At 49.1% G+C, this 22,748-nt stretch overlaps 10 protein-coding genes across 10 annotated transcripts; 7 read left to right on the forward strand and 3 right to left on the reverse strand.

The window, feature by feature from the left end:
- Positions 1-155: 155 nt before the first annotated feature.
- On the reverse strand, positions 156-2,806 carry N7519_005507 (uncharacterized protein; the record flags this gene model as incomplete). The annotated part of the gene is made up of 4 exons (XM_057292283.1): positions 156-737; positions 808-1,613; positions 1,671-2,488; positions 2,544-2,806. 4 exons carry the CDS (start codon positions 2,804-2,806, stop codon positions 156-158), a joined length of 2,469 nt encoding a protein of 822 aa, XP_057147094.1.
- Positions 2,807-4,854: 2,048 nt separating this feature from the next.
- N7519_005508 (putative FAD monooxygenase) lies at positions 4,855-6,874 on the forward strand (the record flags this gene model as incomplete). The annotated part of the gene is made up of 3 exons (XM_057292284.1): positions 4,855-5,502; positions 5,560-5,853; positions 5,912-6,874. The coding sequence occupies 3 exons, from the start codon at positions 4,855-4,857 to the stop codon at positions 6,872-6,874; spliced, it is 1,905 nt and encodes a 634-aa protein (XP_057147095.1).
- A 339-nt stretch (positions 6,875-7,213) lies between these two features.
- N7519_005509 (CXXC motif containing zinc binding protein) lies at positions 7,214-8,147 on the forward strand (the record flags this gene model as incomplete). The annotated part of the gene is made up of 5 exons (XM_057292285.1): positions 7,214-7,248; positions 7,398-7,512; positions 7,586-7,651; positions 7,816-7,938; positions 8,007-8,147. 5 exons carry the CDS (start codon positions 7,214-7,216, stop codon positions 8,145-8,147), a joined length of 480 nt encoding a protein of 159 aa, XP_057147096.1.
- A 527-nt stretch (positions 8,148-8,674) lies between these two features.
- On the forward strand, positions 8,675-9,263 carry N7519_005510 (small nuclear ribonucleoprotein F; the record flags this gene model as incomplete). Its single annotated transcript, XM_057292286.1, has 4 exons — positions 8,675-8,680; positions 8,794-8,831; positions 8,961-9,116; positions 9,197-9,263. 4 exons carry the CDS (start codon positions 8,675-8,677, stop codon positions 9,261-9,263), a joined length of 267 nt encoding a protein of 88 aa, XP_057147097.1.
- Positions 9,264-11,275: 2,012 nt separating this feature from the next.
- Positions 11,276-11,527, forward strand: N7519_005511 (uncharacterized protein; the record flags this gene model as incomplete). Its single annotated transcript, XM_057292287.1, has 1 exon — positions 11,276-11,527. One exon carries the CDS (start codon positions 11,276-11,278, stop codon positions 11,525-11,527), a length of 252 nt encoding a protein of 83 aa, XP_057147098.1.
- A 1,340-nt stretch (positions 11,528-12,867) lies between these two features.
- On the reverse strand, positions 12,868-13,912 carry N7519_005512 (RTA1 domain-containing protein; the record flags this gene model as incomplete). The annotated part of the gene is made up of 4 exons (XM_057292288.1): positions 12,868-13,283; positions 13,366-13,591; positions 13,644-13,666; positions 13,753-13,912. The coding sequence occupies 4 exons, from the start codon at positions 13,910-13,912 to the stop codon at positions 12,868-12,870; spliced, it is 825 nt and encodes a 274-aa protein (XP_057147099.1).
- Positions 13,913-15,189: 1,277 nt separating this feature from the next.
- On the forward strand, positions 15,190-15,671 carry N7519_005513 (DASH complex subunit DAD1; the record flags this gene model as incomplete). Its single annotated transcript, XM_057292289.1, has 3 exons — positions 15,190-15,288; positions 15,368-15,430; positions 15,483-15,671. 3 exons carry the CDS (start codon positions 15,190-15,192, stop codon positions 15,669-15,671), a joined length of 351 nt encoding a protein of 116 aa, XP_057147100.1.
- A 581-nt stretch (positions 15,672-16,252) lies between these two features.
- Positions 16,253-17,238, reverse strand: N7519_005514 (Rho4-like protein; the record flags this gene model as incomplete). The annotated part of the gene is made up of 3 exons (XM_057292290.1): positions 16,253-16,633; positions 16,698-16,901; positions 16,954-17,238. The coding sequence occupies 3 exons, from the start codon at positions 17,236-17,238 to the stop codon at positions 16,253-16,255; spliced, it is 870 nt and encodes a 289-aa protein (XP_057147101.1).
- A 1,403-nt stretch (positions 17,239-18,641) lies between these two features.
- Positions 18,642-20,452, forward strand: N7519_005515 (phosphatase PAP2 family protein; the record flags this gene model as incomplete). The annotated part of the gene is made up of 6 exons (XM_057292291.1): positions 18,642-18,696; positions 18,773-18,989; positions 19,047-19,808; positions 19,861-20,185; positions 20,233-20,329; positions 20,385-20,452. 6 exons carry the CDS (start codon positions 18,642-18,644, stop codon positions 20,450-20,452), a joined length of 1,524 nt encoding a protein of 507 aa, XP_057147102.1.
- Positions 20,453-21,289: 837 nt separating this feature from the next.
- Positions 21,290-22,723, forward strand: N7519_005516 (SUMO protease ULP1; the record flags this gene model as incomplete). Its single annotated transcript, XM_057292292.1, has 1 exon — positions 21,290-22,723. The coding sequence occupies one exon, from the start codon at positions 21,290-21,292 to the stop codon at positions 22,721-22,723; it is 1,434 nt and encodes a 477-aa protein (XP_057147103.1).
- Between the last annotated feature and the right edge of the window lie 25 nt (positions 22,724-22,748).

Consider the following 22,748-nt stretch of genomic DNA (forward strand, 5'->3'; position numbering starts at 1 on the left):
GCAAAACTGATAACGGCCAAGTCCAGTCCAGGTGGGACAGGACGGCCGAGACAGAAATAGCAAAAAGCAAAAAACAAAAAAAAAACGAAAGCAAGACAAGAATTGTTAGAGGGATTAATCAAAGACAGATAAAGTGCAAGTGAACGTAAGTTGATTTAGGAGGGAGAGATTCCAGAGTTCTGAGCGTCCCGGTACTGCTTCATGATCTCATGCTTCATCAGCTCTCCACGAACATGCGCATTGAGGGCCATAATCAGCTCAATGTGGCATTTATCGGCCTTCAGGATCTCCAGGAGATTCAGGATATCGTGGATTTGCTTCTTAATAACCGAATCGGGAGCCACAAAGGTCCGGATGCTCATGTTCTTGCAGATCCTTTTCCAATCGGCCAGAATAGTATCCACGCCAAGGGTGCAGCGGCTGGGTTCGCCGAACTGGAGGCGTTTGCGGTTTGCCTTGATAATCTTGTACTGCGTGGTTTGGTCGAAACGGAATTGAGGGACTCCAGGCATGTGCTTCCTCTCCCATCTTTTCTTCACCCTGTTGAGAGAGCTATGAGTGAGGCGACCGTCGTAATACTCCTTCATCAGGAATTCGTTGGCTGCGTGGGTGATCATGTTCTCAATCTCGGCGTACAGAATGGACTGCATGTCGGTGTTCAGAGTAATGGGAGCAGTGTTCTCAGTGACAATGCTGGGCTTGGATGAGCTGATCAATGCTCGATTATCGTCCCAAAACTGTGAAAAGTGTTAGTCACTGTAAGTAAATTTTTTTCCCCTTTCAAAAGCTGTGTCACAAAGCACTTACCATTCCCTTGATACTGCCAAGGGTTGAATGTCCCTTTCCGATGGCCTCCTTCAAACGGCGGAATTTCCTCTCGCGTGGCTCCTCGTTGTCCTCAAGGTATCCCTTCTTACCAAAGAGGTTCTTGGTGTGTCGCTTGCGCTTGGTTCCACGAGAGTCTTCGGAGCCTTCAGAACTGTAGGCATCAGGGCTTTGGGTGACACGATCCATAGTTGCGTTGCTGAGGGTCTTGCTAGCACTGGACTCTTTGCAGACGATGGAAGCTGCGCAGCTGTGTTCACCATTGGTAGACTCAGATCCGTGAACGGTTGTCTGATGCTGGGAAACATCGCGGATGGGGACATTCATGGTGAAAGTAGTTTTGTTCTCCGTCACGTTCGATTGGCGTGGCTCAAGAGACAGCGGTGGAACCTCGACATAGGCCATGGCGGCTCTATATTCTCTGAGCCATGCGGGGCTGTCAGGAGACGAGTCGTAGTCAGGGCGGAAATTAACCTCCATAAGCCGGGGATCATGGGGAACATCAGATGGATCAATTCCAACGCGAGGCGCACCGGCATAGGAATATTCGCGAATGAAACTGGGACGGCGCTCAGGGGAAAGAGGAGCTGGCACTGGAGATGTAGGTGACTCTTGCAGAGGCGCATCCGAAGCAGAACATCTGTGATCAAACTCGAACTCAGATGCGGCAGTCTCAGGTTCAGATTCATCCAAAGACCAATATCCGGGGGGGATAAAGGGAAGAAACCGGAGACGGCGACCACATGAGGCAAGGGGATGGGATAGCAGTCGGGGAGTACACAGGCGACCTAGGTTCGACTCTGCGTGTAGTTGTAACTTCGTAAGTGGGGCCAGGGCTCACAAACAGAGGACTCTCAGCTTTGCGAATGACGAAGTCAGGAGTCCGGTATCCCGAATGTTGGTCCGCATGGTAGATATCCGTAGACGCTGAATTGGGGGAGCGAAACGGTAGGCAGAAGATGCATTTTCTGCGTCGCGTTTCTCCCTTGCGAGGCGGTATTTCTCCTGTTCCTGGTCGAGGATGGCAATCAATTCATCCATTGCCTTCTCCACGGCGTTGGGTTGATCTTCTTGCTTGATTTCGGGCACTGGAGTAGCGCTGCGAGTCACTGCACCCTGAGCTTCCGGAGAAGATTTGTGGCCAGTGGGAGAAGCTTCGTACCACGAAGTTGAACTGTAACCGTAGCGAGGGGGACTGGTGCTGGCTTGAGCATCAGGGGCTTCAAATGTAGGACCAGCGGATGGAGCCAAGCCTTGGAAAGCAGAGGAGCCATTGTCGTAGGAGGCCTGGGCGTTGAAGTCGTGATACGAAAAGGGTGGCAAGAGCGGCTCAGATCCATTGGGTTGAATAAATGGAGTCTCGTCATCGTATCCTTGCAGCTTGCATTCCTCGAGAAGCAGATTCGGTTTCATCTTTTCACTCGAGTGGACAGTGCCATAGCCAACTGCCTTCTGCCCAACTTCGATGGCGGGTTCAGAAGCTTCCTTTTGAGCAAACGAGGCATTGCCGTGGTGGCCTTGCATGTCGGTTCTGTTAAGCACGTAATAAGCGCTCATTTTGTTGATATCCCGCCCATGACCTTGGGAAACATCATCCTGACCAACGGTGGTGGTCGGCCGAGGAGCTTCCTGTGGAGGAATGGGTGGCAACGGCTTGGTAAAACTGTTCGTCATATTAGCTTTCACGTTCAACAAGTTTAGGTAAGGATGGCCCTTACACATCATTCTTGTTCACAGCTGTTCCATTGCGACGAGCTGCACCGCGTTCCGCAATATCACGAAGGCCTTTAGCCATGCCAGGGCCACGGTCCGGGAAGGCGCGCTGATTCTTGTTGCGACTCCTCTTTGCGGTTTGAGGAACAACATGTGGATGCTGCCGCAACCATTGCTGGCGTTCCTCTTCGTAGAGGATTCCCGACTCGTGATCCCGGTCAATGGCGCTGAGAGTTGGCCAGGGACGAGTTGGTAAGGGTTCAGACATTGTTGGGTTTACCGTTTCAAATCTGCAGAAAGGTACACGCAAAGGTATGAGAAACAGAAGCGTAGAAAGTATCAAGAAGTATGGGAAGAAATAAGGAAAAGGATTGGAAGAAGAGGATACTTATACAGCTCTGTCGTCGAAATTTAGGGCTACAATGTGCCTAGTCGCAATTGCTATTGAATTGTTATTCATGGCTACCCAATAGAGTATAGTAGAAAAATCGAGGCCATTGTTGATGCCGAAAAGAGCATGTTGGGACCACATGGTCTGCAACAATAGGACTAGTCCAATAATGTGGCTGGAAATTCTCAGACAATAGGAACAAAGAAGATGGAAACAAAGAGAATGGAAATTGAAGAATATTGGAACAAAGGCAATATATGGGAACAAACAATGAATGAACAAACGGAAAAAAGAAATTAAAAAATAAAAACAAACAATAATATTCCGACTCAATAAGGCTGTTGATAGACCGTCCAATCAACCGTTCATTCAGCACATGATTCTACCTAGGTGGTACTAGTACTCGACTCTAAAAAGACAACATGATATTGACGACAGTGGCACATGCTCTATAATATGACCTAGATACGCATATTACAATGTCACGAATTATTGATATACAACCACCACACCTATTACAACCATTATAAAACAAAACCGCAGGTACTCTGTGAAATTATGAGTAATATATCGCATTTTGTGTGCTGTCACCACCCACCACTTTAAGAGCAAGTGCGTACAAAAATCTTGCAAAACATTCTTACTTACTCACTCCATATGCATACATAAGTAGCTGTTCCATATGTCTACAAGAAATGGCAGGATAGTTTTATTTTAATCATCCAATTCCACTTATCGTGCATAACTCACAAATACACATCATGTGTTTAATCTTGATATGATGCTTCCGTGTAGTTCATGTGTATAGTTCGGAGCGGGACAACTTGTACCCGAACTAAACCCTCTTTCGTCATGGTTGCCTCAGGTGTCAATATTTTTATGCTAAGTACGGATGGAACTATGTTATACATGGGATCATCCAAGCCACTGCATATATTATTAATTAGAGACAAGCCCTCTGAATGCTATTGCTATTGCCATAACCACATGTGCATGTAGCAATGCTTCAATGTTGTGTTTTTCCGAAAGACGGGTGGAGCCGATTCATTTGCCATGGACTAGACCGAGGAAACAACATTAAAGTAGGTGCTAGACATCATGGGTATTTCATCTAGAGCATGGCACGGAACTTCGGGTTATCTGCATTGTAAGTACCAGGTTAAACTACCATGATGGCGTGGGACTTAGCGGATAAGGCGGCAGGGACTTTAGTAAACTCGGCAGAACGGGATGAGGGGAATAATGAAGCCTGTATTCAATAATATTCAAAGTGATAGTCCGCTAGCCATTTCTGGGTCTAGATGTGGATTGGGCAATTTTCCTCCGATGTACATAGGTACTCCGTACGGGAGTATAGACGTGTTGTACATAGTAAGGTTCCAGAGAGATCCCGGCCAGGGTTGCCGAGGCGGGGTCACGTGCCTTCCAGTCCGCTTACCGAGATCGTTCCCGGGTGGAGCAGCAGAAAAGAGGAGCAACCCAGTCAGACTGGAGCCCCTACGGCTACCAGCTCGGGATCAACGACGATATTATGGACATTATGCAAAGCCAGCCCTGCCCCCACACGGCGCTTGTTTCTGTGATTCTGACAAATCGTCCATAATTCCTTTTCTGGCGAACCTGATTGGCTACCCCGACCCTCGAGCCGGTGCTCCCCACGATTCCGCGGACTCTGAATGCCGTGGATGTTCTCCGTTGCTTCAGTCGAACACCCAATCCGTCCACTTACCCCAGTTCCCGAACAGTATATAGGGATAGCCATGGCCCTCGTCCATTTTCTTTCGGTCATCGTGCAGGGTGACACTCTGATCTACTCTGCTTTTCTTTCAAGTCATATATACGATTATTTACGCTGATCATATCTCCATTCGCCATACAATTCATACCTACCCCCCCCACCTTAATCCCTGTGTTTGATTTTCAGCATGGTGCAACAAGAGAATTATGACATTGTCATCGTGGGCGCCGGGCCCGTCGGTCTGCTCTTATCCCTGTGTATGTCAAGATGGGGTTACAAAGTGAAGCACATCGACAACCGCCCAGTGCCGACCGCTACTGGTCGCGCTGACGGCATCCAGCCGCGATCTACTGAGATCCTGCGCAACCTTGGCTTGAAGCGCTCGATTATGGCTTACGAGCCTGCCAAGGTGTATGACGTTGCCTTTTGGGATCCCAAGGGTGACGGCTCTGGCATCGGCCGTACTGGCAGCTGGCCTAGCTGCCCTCGTTTCATTGACACCCGCTACCCTTTCACCACCCTGGTCCACCAAGGCAAGATCGAGCGCGTGTTCTTGGATGAAATCAAGAAGGCTGGCACAACCGTTGAGCGGCCATGGACCATCGTTGGCTTCAAGAACGATGGCGCGAACGCTGATTACCCTGTTGAAGTCAACCTGAAGTGTCTGGATACCAATGTGATCGAGAATGTTCGCGCCAAGTACTTGTTCAGTGGTGAGGGTGCCCGCAGCTTCGTCCGCGAGCAGCTTAACATCAAGATCCACCACAAGGATCCTATTGCCTATGTTTGGGGTGTCATGGACGGTGTCGTGCGCACTAACTTCCCCGACATTGAGGTAAGCATGCCCGGAATGGCCCAATATGACGTATTTCTCTAATACATTGATATATAGACAAAATGCACCATCCACTCAGACGCTGGCTCTATCATGGTCATTCCCCGCGAGGACAACATGGTCCGCCTCTATGTCCAGATCGCCTCCTCCACCGACGCCGATTGGAACCCCCGAAAGACTGCCACCGCCGAGGAGGTCCAGCAGACCGCGAAGAACATTCTGAAGCCATACTGGATTGAGTGGGATCGGGTGGAGTGGTACTCTGTCTACCCTATTGGACAGGGTATTGCTGAAAAGTACACCCTTGACGAGCGAGTCTTCATGGGTGGTGACGCATGCCACACTCACAGCGTCAGTACTCCCCTTTGAAGTCCTTGTTGTTCTGAAAATAGCGCTAACACACGTAAAGCCCAAGGCTGGCCAAGGAATGAACACTGCTTTCCATGACGCACTCAACATGGCATGGAAGATCCACGCCGTGGAGAGTGGTCTTGCCAACCGTTCCATTCTCAGCACTTACGAGAGCGAGCGCAAGGATATCGCTGAGACCTTGTTGGACTTCGATGCCAAGTACGCAGCCCTGTTCTCCAAGCGTCGTCCTTCTGCCGGCGAGGTAGGTTCTGCCAGCCACACCACCGTGGGCGCTGGTGGGGAGGAGGACGAATTCGTCAAGACCTTCAAATCATCTTGCGAGTTCACTAGTGGATACGGAGTGGCCTACCAGCCCAACATTTTCACCTGGGACGCGAGCCACCCTGCCAAGTCCGCTTTGTTCAAGATCCCCGGTGTTCATCTGACTCCGGGTCGCGCTTTCACCCCGACCACCGTCACCCGTCTTGCAGATTCCAACTTTGTCGAACTTGAGCAGGAGGTGCCCGCTAACGGTGCATTCCGCATCTTCGTCTTCGCTGGCAACCAGTCCAAGACTAAGAAGGCCATTGCCGACTTGGCTGCCAACCTAGAGAAGGAGCGCTCGTTCCTTTCGGTATACCGCCGGTCTGATATTGCTGATGTGTCATTCTTTGAGCGCCACAACCCTCACTCCAAGCTTTTCACCCTGTCTATGATCTATGCAGGCTCCAAGAACACCATCGATGTGGACTCCATCCCCCAGGTCCTCCGCGACTACCACCACCACCTCTATGCCGATGATATCCCCGATGTGCGTGTTCCCCAGGCTCAATTTGCAGCCCATGAGAAGCTAGGCTTTGATGTTGAGAAGGGTGGTGTTGTCGTCACTCGCCCCGACAGCCACGTTGCTTGCACCGTGCAGCTGGTTGAGGGAAGTGGCACTGTTGACGCTCTCAACGAGTTCTTCAATGCGTTCTCGACGAAGCCGCTGGGCCAGGACTCTCAGCAGAGCCGTCTGTGAGAATTTTGACGTGTTTATGAGTTTGTATTTTACCTTCGAGATGTATATAGCTTGTTTGGTTCGTTGCGAGCGATAGCTTGAGCATGACCGGCGTTTACTTTCAATTTTCTTATAAATAAATAAAATTACAATTCAAGAACCCAATTCCCTGCACACTTATGTCTTTCATCCATATCTCGTAGTCTTGATACGCTCAATGTTTACAGAGTTGGTCACATGCCAAGCCTCGATCTACGTTAAGTATTTTCCATCTCCACCCCGCATCACCTGCAGAGAGGATCTTGATTTCAGCCATCACACCTCAAGATCAAGATCACCCACTTGACTTCAAAAGCCAAAATGCTCACTCTTTCGGTCGAAGCTCAACTGGAGGGGTAAGTGCTTCTAGCTTATGTATTCGGTTATCGAGCCTTTGCAGGTGCCTCGATCTCCCCGCACTGCACTCCAATTCCAGGAATACCACGCGGGCAAATCCTTTCGGCCACCGTTATCAAAGAGGCAACCAGCTAATATGATTATACAGCGTTACTGCCCTTCTGCCCACTGACACTGAGGAAAATCCCTACTTTTACACTTTCCGAGTGCAATGCACCTCCTGCCACGAGACGCACCCCAACTGGGTCAGCTTCAACCGTTTCGTACGTGAATTACTTACATATCGCTCTCTATCTCGTCACGATTGAATGGCTTGTTAACTGGATTGATATATAGGAGGTGCATGAAATCCCCGGTAGCCGCGGCGAGGCTAACTTCGTGTGGAAGTGCCGACTATGCACGGTAAGCGAGCTAATTTCTTTTTACCTTCAATCTAATGGCCTTGAAGAGTTTCATTTTTACCCTTTCTTGCGAGTTTCTTGCATTTCAATTCCACTTCGCTTTGTTGGCATCAATCATTTGGCCTTCGTGACTTTTCCGATGATTACACAGCTAACAACGCATAGAAAACCCACACTGCCTCCATCACTAGCGGACCTAAGCCCTATGAGGCTCAGGAAAAGCAAAGCGCCCAGAAGATCATTGAAATGGACTGCCGTGGTCTTGAGTTCATTGAGTTCAAGCCGGACGTGAGTAAATCCCAAATTATGTCCAGAGTTTACCTACGTAACTGTATGTGCTGATGAAGACAATCCAGGGCGAATGGGAAGCCAAGGCTATTGACTCCACCACTACCTTCTCCGGTATTGACCTTTCGGAGGGCGAGTGGTATGACTATGACGAGAAGAAAGGCGAGGAAGTCAGCATCAAGGAGATCACCTGGACTGTTGGCCGTTAAGCGAAGATCTACTTGGCGATGATGATTGCCAGGCGCCTGAATCTATGAAACTCTGATGAACTCTGATCATGATTTTCCATTGTACTATTACTGGTGTTTGTTGATGAGCTTAATCTTGGAAGCTGTGATGGGAATGGGGGCAACGGAGGATGCTGAAAATGGGAGATATCAATGATGAGAAAACGAGCCGTAAAAAGAATTTGATTCTTTTGTTGTAGCTCTAATGAGTTAATGCAGGGTACATGTATTTACAGCAGCAGAACTATTGTCAATCCAAGCATCCAAGCATGTCCACCACTATACAGGACCTTAAGGGCGGTGAGGAACTACGGGCGCTGATTGGCCACCAACCACCGCCTTATTCAGCTCACATTTTCGCGATCTCGCCGACTCCGATGTCAACGCAGTTAACAGCACGACAAGCACGATTAACCAACGGAGTGATAGATCTTGCTTGAGCTTTTGCTGTTATCATAACCTCAAAGCCTACTCCACCACAAACAACCAGAAACTCACCTCGAGTCACAATGAGTGTTCGTCTTTCCCCCCTCAAGCTCAGCCCGCTATCAAGCTCGAGATCCCGCTCATCAGCGCCTGAACCCGTGCGCTATTCCCAGAAGACAATTGCTAACTCGTGCTTTTACAGTTCCAACCGCTTAACCCCCGTCCTTTCCTCCAGGCTCGGTATGCGCCCGCCCCCAACCCACCCCGGACCCTATCAAGCAGACCCAAGCAGCATATCTATCTCTCCAGACATCCGCACATATGCACCGTTGCTGCTGGAACAGCTTGCTAATTTATACATCTCTACAGCGTTGGCACCGAAGTCCTCATCCGCCTGAAGTGGGGCCAGACCGAATACAAGGGCACTCTCGAGAGCATCGATTCATACATGAACGTCCTGCTGCGCGACACGCAAGAGTTTATCGACGGAAAGCCCACCGGCGCATTGGGTCTTGTTCTGATCAGGTATGTGATGCGCGCTTCAACCGGCTCGGCGCCAGGCTGGATGTGATTCGAGTTTGGCTAACTCTCTTTTCCCCGCACAGATGCAACAACATCCTCTACATGGGCTCGGCCGATGCAGTGGAAATGACGGACATGGAATTTAAATAATATGTCGCATACCCTGGAACGGGGATGCGATGCAGTGCGGTACATGAGGGTTGGTGGCAGATGACGGCTGTTCCTATGTGTCTGGGAGTGAGGTGTGCTTCGCTGTGGCGGTTTTGGAGCAGTGTATTTGGCGCAGTGGGACTCATCCATTGAATGGATAGGTTACTTGGTTTTGTGCCACACGAAAACGGCTGGTGCGCCAGGCACCCGAAGACGCGATTGAGGCGAGCCCGGCTCTGCACAGATGGACACGGAGGATCGAGGTACCGAGTCTACCAGGTTTGTTGGAACTCGGGTGTGTGTCCTACTCCCAATTTCAATTATCACGAGGCGTTTGTTTGTTTATGGCTTTTTAAAGTGGGGTTTGTGCATGGCCTCTGACCAAAATCGAATCAATTACTTCCTGCACGAGTTTGAGAAGCATACGTAGTTGGGTATTTTCTTCGTGGTTAATCAGGGCCTGATTTGTGTGAGTCTACTTCGCCATCGAGTGTTGAGTAAGAAGGTGTATCCTGACTCAAGTACGGCGTAGCGATCACAACGTCTCCGGTTACTCTCCCCATCCGTTCAGTCAGAGAGCATCGGTGAGAAAAAGGGGAACCGCGGTCTAAGCCCAATAGACATCGACATATTTCGAATGGACGCGTACGCCGGTGCACTGAAGGAGTGACAAGACACTATGACCCAGGGTAATCAGTTTCTCAACAGAAAATAGTGGCTCAAACTATGGTAGATCGGGGACGTAGTATAATCTCTACCCCCGATGGGCGGCCTGGAGATAACTGTATCGCACAGTCCGATGGTCCAGTTGACATCAGCCCGGGCGCAGCCCTGAGCAACCTCCGATGAGGCGAATCCACCTACGTATACTAACGCCCCCGTCTTGACGCGGTCCTTTGTATGATGGCATATTTACCATGCGTAGATTAGAGATTCGTAGATTTGCAGGTTGAGGCTAATGTGGCGGTTCTTTTTATAGAAGACGACGTACCACAGCACAATGTACCTAGGTACCTAGGTACCCGGGTAGCCTATTGACCAATTGTACGTACGTGCCAGGAGCCGATCACCCGTCGACCACATCAACTTGTTTACCCCTCCACGTCCCTGAGCATCCAAACCCATGAGACCCATGAGTCTTCAATGCCATCGACGTCATGGTGCTTGAAGGATGGCATCCACAATAGTAAGCTAATACGAATAGCGCACTGCAGGGTTATAGCCAGTTTCAGGGGGCCTTGTCTGCAAAGGGGGGAAAAGAGAAGGAGCATATGATCTCCCTATACCATGAACCAAATTCGACCTCCTTTCGCATCAGGTGCTTCTACATCGAGACGAACCATCATAGTTCTCCATAAGGGTCACTCGGACGCCACCGAAGTAGTTGCCGATCATCGCCCCCGCAGTTAAAAAGTCAGACATTGCCAAAAGGGGCTTGTGCATCGATGGATGCACTCAACTGGGGGGTTTGTGAGTCTTGGGGAAAAAGGTTGCCTACTTTGGATAGTACACAACGACTTGTACGTATACTTGTATAAAAGAAGTATAAGATATAGAAAATATATCTAAAATAATCTAAAAGAGATCTAAAAAGAAACGAAACACAACGCTGATCATAGTCCACAGACAAATCTTATAATTGGAGCCATCGAATCAACTTCTTTCACTCCACTGATCTTCGGTACTGCAGACACTCACATTTCCTTTTTCCTTTTTCGTTATCGGAGGTCTTTTCCATTGCTTTTAGTGTTTATAAACACACTTCTTCTTTCTATTCTTCTATTCTCTATTCTCCATTCTCCATCCTCCATCCTCCATTCTCTCGCTCTGAAACACTCAAACCTCCAATCTGCAGTCTGCAGTCAGCCTAGACCTGCAACGTTCTTTGTCTCATCTCGCGCCGAACCTACAAACTATACCTCGTGACCTCTGAATTTCCCTTCTACTTTGAAATTCCAAATTATATACTCTCTCATCCTCCGAATCATCACAAATTAAAACCACTTTACACAATGCGCGACACACCCTCCAAGTTCATCGAGATCCTCGATCCCAAGGACTCGTCCCTACGCATGTCCGACTCCGACGTCCGCCTCGAGGATGTCCTCGCCCACCACGAAGCAACCATCAACAGCCGAGCCCGTTCCTCTACGCAGTCGTCCGCAAAACCAGACAAATCCCCGTCTCGTAGGAACTCGACATCCCCGACGCCGCGCTGGAAGCGTCTGAGCAATATTCTTGGGCAACCCCGCCGAAACTCTTGATATACACATACACCCCCACCCTGCAGTGATGTGCCTCGGTCATACTATACTCCACCCTACTATATGTCTCAGACACCTACTGAGATACTGGACAATGCCGAACACATTTCTTGCCATGTGAAAATGAAGGAAAATAAAAAGCAAAACGCAAACGATTTTTTTACGGATATACGACTTGGCTAGCGGGTTTGTGTCTGTTTCGTGCCCGGGGCGCGGTGACATGGACTGAGAACTGTGAATTGCAAACGAGATTACGAATTGAAATGATACGAAGTGATGTGCGCGACGGCGTTACCTTGCTATTCGGGTGTTATCGAGTGTTTGGCCTCGGACTGCTCTCTGGTCTGCTTTGCTGGCACTGGTCCGGTTGACAAGGGGACAGGATCTTGCCCCGCTTTGATGATTTGATGGATGTGCACCTTGTCTAATTGATTTGGATAAATTTGAATTTGAATTTGGATCTGGATCTAGATTTGGATCTAAGATTATACGATTATGATTTGGATTGGTCCTCTGGCACATGTATAGAAACCAAATCCCTCAAAAATGAAGAACGCCAACGGTCCGGGACCTGCGTTTGTCTATTATTCGCTTCTTGTTGATATAGCTTTTCTTGGCTTCTGGCACCTTTGATACGTTGATGTAGTAAACCATACATTTAGTCCGAATCTTAGAGTAACTGAAATTCTATTTGACCCGGTTGTTTGTTCTTGAACTTTGTACCTGGCAAATACTAAATCTGGCGGGGTCTTAGCTCTGGCCCTGTCCAGTCTGTAATGAAGGTATTCACTGCCTATCAGGCTTGTAACATGTACAGGATAGGTACCAGTGGACCCTGGACCCTCAGAGTGGAACTTTCGTGCTACGAGTACATTTCTCTTGAACTGGTCTAATAAAAAGGGCTTTACTAGAAAGGTTTCAGAAAGTCAGGAACACATGTCGGGCAAACTGAGATAGCTCTTTCATCCTTTTTCATATTGCCTGGCACAACAGCTCTCCGTGCTAGGGGATACGAGTCTCGACTTGGCACTGTATCAGCCTCTGTCCCTGCGCCGGACCATTCGGACCTTCGAGTTTAGACTAAATCCGGTGCATGTAGAGCTATACGAGAGACCTGCGGATGTAGATTGAAACCTGAAGAGTCGCAAGTTGGAAAGAGAACTGTAGCAGAACAACAAAGAATGTCGGACAGACTTCGGGACGGACAGCTCGTCCATTTCCCCTGTATGGGCTCTGGCTAGATCTATCAACATTGTAATGTACATCACTTTGGTACAGGTTGAGTCAGCCTGATTGAATATGCCCGGAGATTTCCCGGCATAATATATCCAGTCGTCCCATCATCCAATCAGTTCCATCCTATATTCTCCTTTCCTCTCTTCCATTAACTTGCTAATCTCGGCTGGATGCACCACGTTAAATGCGACCATTACCAGCAGCATAAGAGCGGCATCGAAAACGTAACTGTAAAATTCGTGCTGGAGCAATGTCCCACTAATTCCCTGGTTGTACTCGATGTACCGGAAGATGGAGCGGACAAAAATTAGTAGACTGCCAATGTATAACGCGGTCTGGTGTTTCTTCCAGGGGACTTGTCGCTGTTGTAGCACCCTCGACCCGTTTTTCACAAGCTTGACGTGGAAAACAATGCTGGTGATTATGAAGAGGCCGAAAAAGATAATTTGGATGATCAAGCCGACTTTAATCACATTCCCACCTTTTTCGGCTGTGCTGGCTTTGACGAGCATTCCGGCTCCTGTGTCGTTGCAATATAGGTTAGTCAACCGAGAGATGCAAGATTATCGTTGACGTGTCGAGGGACGAGATATGGGTCTTACCTCCTGCCTGAATGAAGAACGATATCACATCCCCAACCACGAAGATCTTCGTCAACCACGAGCGCCGGATCGGTGACAGGTGTTCTCCGCCAGTGACAATCATGATGCGGCCAAGCTCCATATAAATACTTGCGGCGAGCAGAGACGGCGCGACGAGGACAAGAACGGCTTGTATGGCAAGAGGAGGAATGGTATAGTTCGGGTATTCCTTGGAAGAAACGACCCGCTGCAGCTGTGAGCATATTCCCTCTCTGACTTGATCGAGTATCCTGGCTTACGGCTGTGTATCCGACAACCTCAACTATAGAAAACTTGTGTTAAAAAGATCCGGAAAATAGCCCGAAGAAAAGCCCCAACGGCAAGTTGGTTCATTGGGTTGGTACTCACATATTCCTCCGAATATAAAAGCAATGAAGAACCAAGTTCGACCACGCAGCATTTGCCAACAATGCAGGACGGTTGAGATCCCGAATAGCACAATCGATACCACGGCCGCTGGCACTGACGGTATGTAGTCATACGATCCCATATACTTGACTTCCACCATTTTGCCTTTGAGTTTGTCGTCCAGATCAAGAAAATCAACTAAATGGCAAATTTAAGTAGGGCTCGCGCACAGCACTGGACGATTATATATCGCTATATTTCAAGAGTTTCCGGAATCAATTCTAAACGTTGACGCCTATTATATTTTTGGATAGAGACTCAAGACATCTGAGAAACGCTATAGAGTTTGTACGACGTTCCCGGCTGGAGTTGTCGTTTCATTGTCTCCGAAGTGCGCGTTGGACGTGCCCGGTTCAACTTGCCGATACACGTGAAAACGTCCTTCTGCCCTCCGAGAGATCGTTTCCTCGCCTCTGAGGGAACACCAGGATCTGATCGGCGGAGGTGGGTCAGGCTTTGGTCTATCAAGGGTCATGATAGACCAAGATCCTACCCACCATCGGTGGCCTCAATCTCGTCGATCTAGATATTGATTATCCCACAGGACCGGGATGGTGACTTGATCGAGGTCACTGGGATGAGATGAGTTGTTCCAAGAGATGATGCCGGACACCCGCTGTAACCCTGGAAACCTACTCTGCTGACACGTGCCTCTGAATAGAGATGTGCACTCTTTCGAAAGCATGCTCGTTTCTTGATAAGCAGGTTACCAATCTGAAGGGGGAACTGAAGCTAAATGGATGGTTGCATCAGGATCAAAAACCCAGTAGTCTGGATCAAGATACGGGAAGAACCTCATAGTTTGTTCGAATGACCCGCTAAAAGGCTTTCCTATTTGGTGGGTACTTTGCCTTTTGGTGTCGAACTGAGGACAATTCCCATGTCTGCAGGACCAGGATCCGTTTAGGACAAGTGCAATTTGGATCCAGTTCAAATCACGTAGGAGTCCGGGGATATTGTTGCTAAAGTCCATATGGAAGATGGAATTAGACTGCCATTTCCGTGCACTGGCCAACAAAACCGTAAGTAGGATCCATAATCCTAAATAAGTCCGAAGAGTAATGCAAAGAGGATGGCATGTAGCGCATAAGAGAGGTTGTCGAATTGAAGCTTTTCCAAGATGAAAGATTTATCTCTTATCAAACCTGCCCCACATCAACCTCATCTCCTCAGTCCAACTGCACCTGCGACGGCGTATACGGCGTATTTGTAGGGGACTTGCGATAACCCGCGTCCAGTCAAAACATCCAACGCCAAGGAATCTTCCGCGACGCTCCCCCGAAACCCAAACCGCGTCTTCGAACGCAACGTGAACGTGCGAAGTCGTGTCATTTCTTGTCACTTCTAGCCCTACCAGAATCGCAGAAGCCAAAAAAAATGGCCTGGCTCCAGCAAACACCAGGCTCTGGCGGTCGCGCCGGGTCCCCAACAGTCTTCGAGCAGCAGCGTGAGGAACTCGTCCGAGAGATCGCAGTGGTATGTACCGTGTCCACGCACTCCCTCGCACTCGGGAACTCTTATCAGCCGCCGCAGCCGATGTTAATTATTCGAGCAGGGCATGGAGCAAGTACTTCAAAACATGAACCGTCTGAATCGGAATCTGGAGAGTGTTATTGCGGTGAGTTTCAGCACCGGGCGGAGAAAGCGCAGCTGCTAATGGTATTAATAAGGTGGGAAATGAATTTGGGTCTGTGGAAGCTCTCTGGTCCCAGTTTGAGAACTTTATGGGCCGGCCTGAAGAACAAGGCGAGGAGACTGGCAATGGCAACGAAAAGCGGAAGGTTAGTGGGGAGAGTGATGCGAGTAAGTCCGGAGTGAAGCGTGAAAACAATGAGGGTGACTCGACAGTCATGCAGTGATGGTTTACATTTGGGTCTGCATTGACGGGTTTCGGCGTCGGGCTGTTTTACTTTACTCTTTTACTTTCTTAGATACCATTTAAAAATTCGGGATACATTTACGACCTGGGAAAGATATACGAATCCTACGGGGAAGACATTGATAAACACAAAAGGTCATAGGACATCGCTTTCGCCAACAGAACATATCAGATAACATAATCGAGAACACCACTCCCATGCATGCCAATGGAAAACGGCAAAGACCCGAGTCATGAGAGACATCAAATGGAACAAGGGGGACAAGGGTCGTGAAAAGGGCCAAAAATAACATAAGCAGGGAACAAACGTGAAAGTAGAAGAAACAGCCTCCAGCAAAATAAAAAGAATCGAGATCATCGTAAGGGCCGCACAGCGTATCGATACAACAGAGAAGGATTTGGAAAGTCATGTCTAGCTTTGTCCAGCTTGCGGCGACATGTCACATACACAGGCGAGCGGGAAAGCAAGCCGACGAAGCAACCAGGCTTGTGGTCCGGCCAAGAGAGAAAGGAAGGTGTAAGGGTGTCGAGAATGGAAGAAAACACCGGTGTAGAATCAATCTACAGGATCTTGCAAGTGCGCTTCTTAATCTTCTTGCCGGGGCGAGGGCCTCCACCTCCGGACGGCATGGCGCTGGCCCGATTGTTGCGGTTATTACGGCCGGTCGATTGCTGGGCTGTCCATCCTTGTTCTTCGATTGTGATGGCCTCGTCAACGGCCTTGGCGAAGACTTCGTCCACACCGCGCATCTCCTTGCTGCTGCATTCGGCGTATGTTGCTCCCATCCGCTGGGCGACATTTTCGCCTTGCTCTGGTGTGATCGGTGTCAGGCCTTGTGTCTTGAGGAGTTCAATACAGGTTCGCTTATTGCGCAAGTCGGACTTTAAGCCAACGAGAATAATGGGTGTGGTGGGACAGAAGTGCAGGACCTCGGGATACCACTAGACAGAGAGATGTTAGAAAACGTCGAGTCAAAAACAAAGGGATTCCAGGTCTAAGACTTACCTTGTCAACAACATTCTCCAACGATGCGGGGCAGTCGATAGCAAAGCAGACGAACAGAAGATCAGTCTCGGGATAGGACAGTGGACGCAAACGGTCATATTCCTCCTGTCCAGCAGTATCCCAGAGGGCTAATTCAACGGTCTTGCCAGAAGCCCGATGCGTCGTTTGGGTAATATAGTTCTCGAACACCGTGGGGACATATTTCTAGATAATCATCAGCACCAGGGACACATCTTTCCTTGCAGGCTGAACGTACCTCTGGGAAGTAACCTTGGGAATAACTGATCAACAAACAGGTCTTGCCACATCCACCATCGCCCACCACTACAAACTTTTTTGAGAATGAGGGCGGCTGAGTGATATTTGTTGCCTCCGACATCCGTCCACTGGAGACACTGGTATTGGTGCTGGCTGTACCGTGGCTGACTCGGACGCTGTCGCTGCGCGTACGACTGTGACGCGGTGTCAAAGATGGAGGAGGGGTGGCGAGAGAGCGGCGACGCGATGCTGCATAGTATTGGTCTTCGTACATAGCACTCATGATGAGTAGGGGTAGGTGGAGTGTTGTGATGTGATACAGGGAAAAACGAGATATGTTGAAGTTTGATAAAATGAGATGAGATGTAAGAAGAGAAAAGAGGAGAAGATAGATCTAAAAAAGATCTAGAGGATCGATAGAGCAAGAGGGTCTGGCTCGACCCGTGAGACCTGTGAAAGCCGTGTTTACACCGGGGCTACCATAGCAACGGCCGTGCCTCCATGACGCCAGGGCTCCGCTTCCCACGATCAAAGGCCTCGATATCCTGGATTCTGTCACTTACTGGTTTATTCTCGATCCTGTTTTGGTTTTCGACTCCACTAATATATTCTTATTCTCCACCGTTCAGCTCACTGTGTTCATCCACCTGTGTATCTTGGTGGTAGTATACAGTTTACCCAGAGTCATGTGATTTGTAGATATTGCAAATATGACGAGTCACTTTCTTTTCTATATAGTCATAAGCTACTCCGTACTCTAGGTTATATCTTGTGTGAGACTCAGATGGAGAAGGGTTGGAAGTCCGAGTATCTCATTCGAGATCGAGTAGCCAATATAAAATAAAAATAAAAATACAATGGGCTTTGACGCTAACTTCTGCATGTCATCTTTATTTGACGGAGAAGACCGAGATCCCATGCTCATCAGCCTCCAAAATACGAGTTCACATCTCCCATATTTATTCTTCATTACTATTATGTATATTTTGGGCGGGTTTGTCTTTTTCTCTTCAAGGCGGCGTCAATTGCAATCCTATATCAACATTGAATCTTGGAGAGAGAAACAGGATCATTTCAACAGGAACTAAGACCCACATAGTATATATATACCTACCTAGGTAGCATCAGGTAAAACAAAAGAGTCCATGAACTATTTGATAGCCAGATAGTCCATTAAAATGTAGATCAGTACATCCATGGATGTATCGGCTTCACATGTATTTACCTTGGAAACTGTTTATTCGAGGACATACATTTGAGACATAGACCAAACATAAGTATGTGTTTTTCTCTGAACGGAATATAGATTTACATAAGTGAGAGTTTATCTCAAAATCAATTTACAGAATAGTAAAGATCGAAGTACAATATCTACAACCATGGCACTCCACGCCCTCCACGCCCTCCACGGGCCCGGCCCCAAGCAAAGTGACTAAGCACACACATGCCCAGGTGGGCATCAGGGGTCTGAGCCGCGGATGATCTCCCCGTCAACTTTGGAGGGTAAACCCCCATTTTTCAACCTCGAGTCTCTCAATTATATCATTTGCTTCGATCCAACTTCAATTCGCTCCTTATGTTCTGAACCCTAGAAGTCTCAACCCTCAAACGGACCGGCAGGCAGTGGCCTGTCCATCTATGGAATCCATCCGATTGCGACACCGTCTGAGTCGATAACACTGCACCATGGGCACGACCAAAAAGGACCAGCCCGATGCTGGTCTGAAGAGTCTGAATCACTGTATGCGATGGATTTCTTTTTGGTCCACCCCTGGTTAATCGCGATGTCCGCTAACCGTTGCTTGTGTGCGACATAGATTCGAACCGATTGCCCCTCTGGCGGTATTGGCCGCGACAACAGCTCATCCCATTGATCCGATATGAGACGCCGTATTTGGCTTGGGTACAGGAGAAAGTGCGCACGCCTACTTTTGACTCGTATTTCGCATTCACGGCCAACCTCGGCACCCATACGTTCTTCATGGTCTTCTTGCCCTTCCTCTTCTGGTGTGGTTCTCCCAGTATGGGTCGTGGGTACGTTTCTTCCCGGAGTTGAAGGTGCAAGTGGAAGTCTGTGGCTGACAGCTACAGATTGGTTCATATCTTAGCATCGGGCGTCTTTTGGAGCGGCTTCCTCAAGGACCTGCTGTGTCTTCCTCGCCCTCTGTCTCCCCCACTCCAGCGAATTACTATGTCCGGTTCTGCAGCACTGGAATATGGCTTCCCATCGACACACTCCACCAACGCTGTCTCCGTTGCGGTCTATGCTTTGGCCCTGCTTGGTTCACCCGATTCGACTCTCAGCGCGCAGGTCACCATCTTACTCCAAGCTGTCACCTATATCTACGTCGTGTCCATCGTATTGGGTCGACTGTATTGCGGAATGCATGGGTTGCTGGACTGTACTGTCGGGTGTGCTATTGGTGCAGCCATCGGGCTTGTACAGTTTCATTATGGACCTGCCTTTGAGGAATTCATTCTATCCGCTTCGCTGACGGAGATTTCCCTACTGGCGCTTCTTATTATATTCCTCGTTCGCGTCCATCCGGAGCCGGCTGATGATTGCCCATGCTTTGACGATAGTGTTGCATTTGCAGGAGTCATGCTAGGCGTGGATGTGTCTTCATGGCACTTCGCCGATATCTGGGTCGGCTATCCTTCTGGATCAATTCCCTATGACCTCGAGAGCGTGGGCTGGGTTAAAACTGTCATTCGTCTGGTCATGGGCGTCTTGTGCGTGTTTGCTTGGAGAACTGTAACAAAGCCCGCTCTGCTGCGCATTCTGCCACCTATATTCCGGGCCCTGGAGAAGCTCGGTCTTTTGCTCCCTCGACGTTTCTTCACCACCGCATCGTAAGTTCGGATGTACGTCCTGCTTGTGGACATTATGCTGACCTGTGCCCAGTAAATACACCACAGTTCCCTCTAACCTAAATGATCATGACGTTCTTCCAAACTTTTCTGACATCCCAGACATAATTACCACAATGCGCCATCCTCGCCGCCGAGCCATTTCAATTGGTCCTCAGTCAGAAGCTGATGCGTATGAAACTCTGGCGTACCGAGAAAAGCGCCGACGCGAGAGTCAATCTGGGAGCAACCGTCCTTCTCCAGTCGCAGAGGATCAAACCAAGCCCAATGGAACGCCCGTGCGGTCGAGAAAGACGGCATCACTGGACGATTACGAAGGCATGATGGGAAGAGGAAGCCCCAGTTCATCGGCAGTAGATGTGAATCTCGACATGCCGACAACACCTTTCCCTCGCTAGATTTCCAGGCTGGGGAGCGGGATGAAAAAGAAGTGTTCTCCCAGATCAAGAAGCCTCGTGTGCGGTACGACGTGGAGGTAGTGACAAAACTGGTTGTATATGCAGGTATGTGAAACCCCTGGATCTTGGCACAATCTTTGCTGATATCAATCACCTTTAGGTATTCCATGGGTGGTCATCGAGGTTGCACCCCTGTTATTCGACCTAGTCGGACTTGGAACCCAATAACGAGGATGAGAAGCGTGTTCATAGAAGTGCGATTCGCCTTCCCTCTCTTCCTACACCCACAAACTCCTCGGCCTGCTCCTAGCTCAGCCGGCTGTGCTGGAACAGATCACCTTAGAGATAAGATATTCTTTCCGTTGTCCTTGTACATAAGCATTGAAAGCAATATCCATAGGTGCATTCTTCGGTCTTGTCAGACATCCTGGTCAAACACAGGTATGGGACCAGCGGCATAAACCATGACATAGAATACGTTAAAAGAAACACAACAAAAGGCGATCAATTAAAGAGGGGCAATCGCAACTTTCTCTTTGAGGTTGCTTATTGTGATGGCTGTTTATAGTGTTCGCCACAAGACAACTATTAGATGAAACATCAAAGGACATGAAACCATATTAAAAGGAAAATATATCTAGCAGAATTTAAAGGATGATATTCAAAGAAACTCTCCTCGAAAAAGTTATGCAGACAAAGAGTGACATGTACAGCCATGTAGGTCACGTAGGTCCATACAACAACAATGGACGCTGAGCTGGGGGAATATGTGATGAGTCAGCAGACTGATGAAAGAACCCGCACCGCGTCGGCTCATATTGTTCCCATACCTCTTCCTCTGCGGAGTATCTGCCTCGATTCTGGGTTCGGGATAGATATTCCAGTCATGCCCAATAATGGATCTTGAAGTCTCGTCTTTATCTACCCGCTCATTCCTCCCTTTCCACTTTTCCAACGTTCATTCAACCTCCGTCAATCTACTTGAAGGCGCGTCATCGGACGAGTAGATCGCTCTCGACTTCCTTGCCCCGGCTGGTTCGGCGTGAATTTCCGTTTCGCAGCAACATGGGGTTCTTCCGCTGGCCTCGGTGCAAGCGACGCGCCTCCCCTGCAAAGCCCACGGTACCCACGGAGCCCTCGTTCAAGATCCCCAATCCCTTTGAGGCCTTGAAGCCTTCAAGTGACGCCCACGATGGTATGGCAGCCCCTCCTTGGAAATTCGAGTCGCAAATACTGACCTACAGCCTCTCCTTAGATAACTCTCAGTTGCCCATTCCAGGCGCTTTCCCGTCAACTCCTCCTGAATCACCTACCCTTGTTGTATCAGAAGGCGTGGCTATCGAGGAGGAAGATGTCCCACCGAAGGGGTGGGAATTTATGGACATAGATGCTCGCGCAACACCAGCACTTGTTACAGATCTCGGCACACATCTCCACCCTCGATTGCCGCCATACACTCCTCCCCCTCCGAGCGCTAGGCGCATTCCATCACCGAGACCAACTGAAGTCCCCAAGCCCGTCGAACATGATCTCATGGACATTGATGACCCATGGGATCAACAAGCTCAACAAGATGCAAGGATTCCCCATGGCCCTGTCTCCGCTGTACAGTTATTTTACGCCCACAGGAGGCCGATTCCTGCCAATCGCATTGCATCGTGGTACCAGGCGGAATTCGAAAGGCGCGAGAGAGAAAGATTAGCCAGGGAGCGAGACCTCCAACGTCCAACCAGAGTGAGACCAACCGGCCCACCCGTACGTCCGATTTCGCCTGAGTGGCTTGCCAGACTTCAAAGCGCCATGCAGAGTGCGCAAGGACAGGCCGTCGCCAGATCATTAGCCGGAGACGATTTGTACCAGCGGGATATCATCACATGCACTGTCCCTGAGGCCTGGCTCAATGACGAAATCATCAATGCCTACCTTGGTTTACTCATTCACTACCTCCGTGATTCGCGTGGAAACCTCGGGCCTGGCGATCGACCGCTCTTCCACGCCTTCAACACCTTCTTCTACTCCAACCTTCGTGATAAGGGATACCAGGCCGTGCAACGGTGGGCAAAGCGAGCCAAAATCGGTGGCGAGGGACTGCTTGATGTCGACACGGTTTTCATCCCTGTACATGAGAGAGCTCATTGGACCCTCATGGTTATTCGACCGGCCGAACGTGTAATTGAGTATTTCGATTCTCTAGGATCCCTCGGTCTTCACCAAGTGAAAAGTATCAAACAATGGCTTCGTGGCGAGCTCGGGCCAAAATACATAGATAAGGAGTGGACTCTCCTGCCATCGGCCTCTTCTCGGCAAGACAACGGAAGCGATTGTGGTGTCTTCCTCCTAACGAACGCCAAAGCAATTACCGTTGGAGTTGAACCAACATGTATTGGCCCAAGTCACATTCGACTCCTCCGCAAAAAGATTGTTGCTGAGCTCATTAACGGCGGTCTTCATGGCGAGTTTAACCCACAAGACAGAGCAACAGGAGCAGTGTTGCTCTAACCGAACACTGAAGACTGGTTCGCGT

This window comes from Penicillium mononematosum (assembly GCF_028829835.1).
Source record: "Penicillium mononematosum strain IBT 11891 chromosome Unknown utg000003l:1.0-8172316.0:1.0-8177699.0, whole genome shotgun sequence".
Taxonomy (NCBI): Eukaryota; Fungi; Ascomycota; class Eurotiomycetes; order Eurotiales; family Aspergillaceae; genus Penicillium; species Penicillium mononematosum.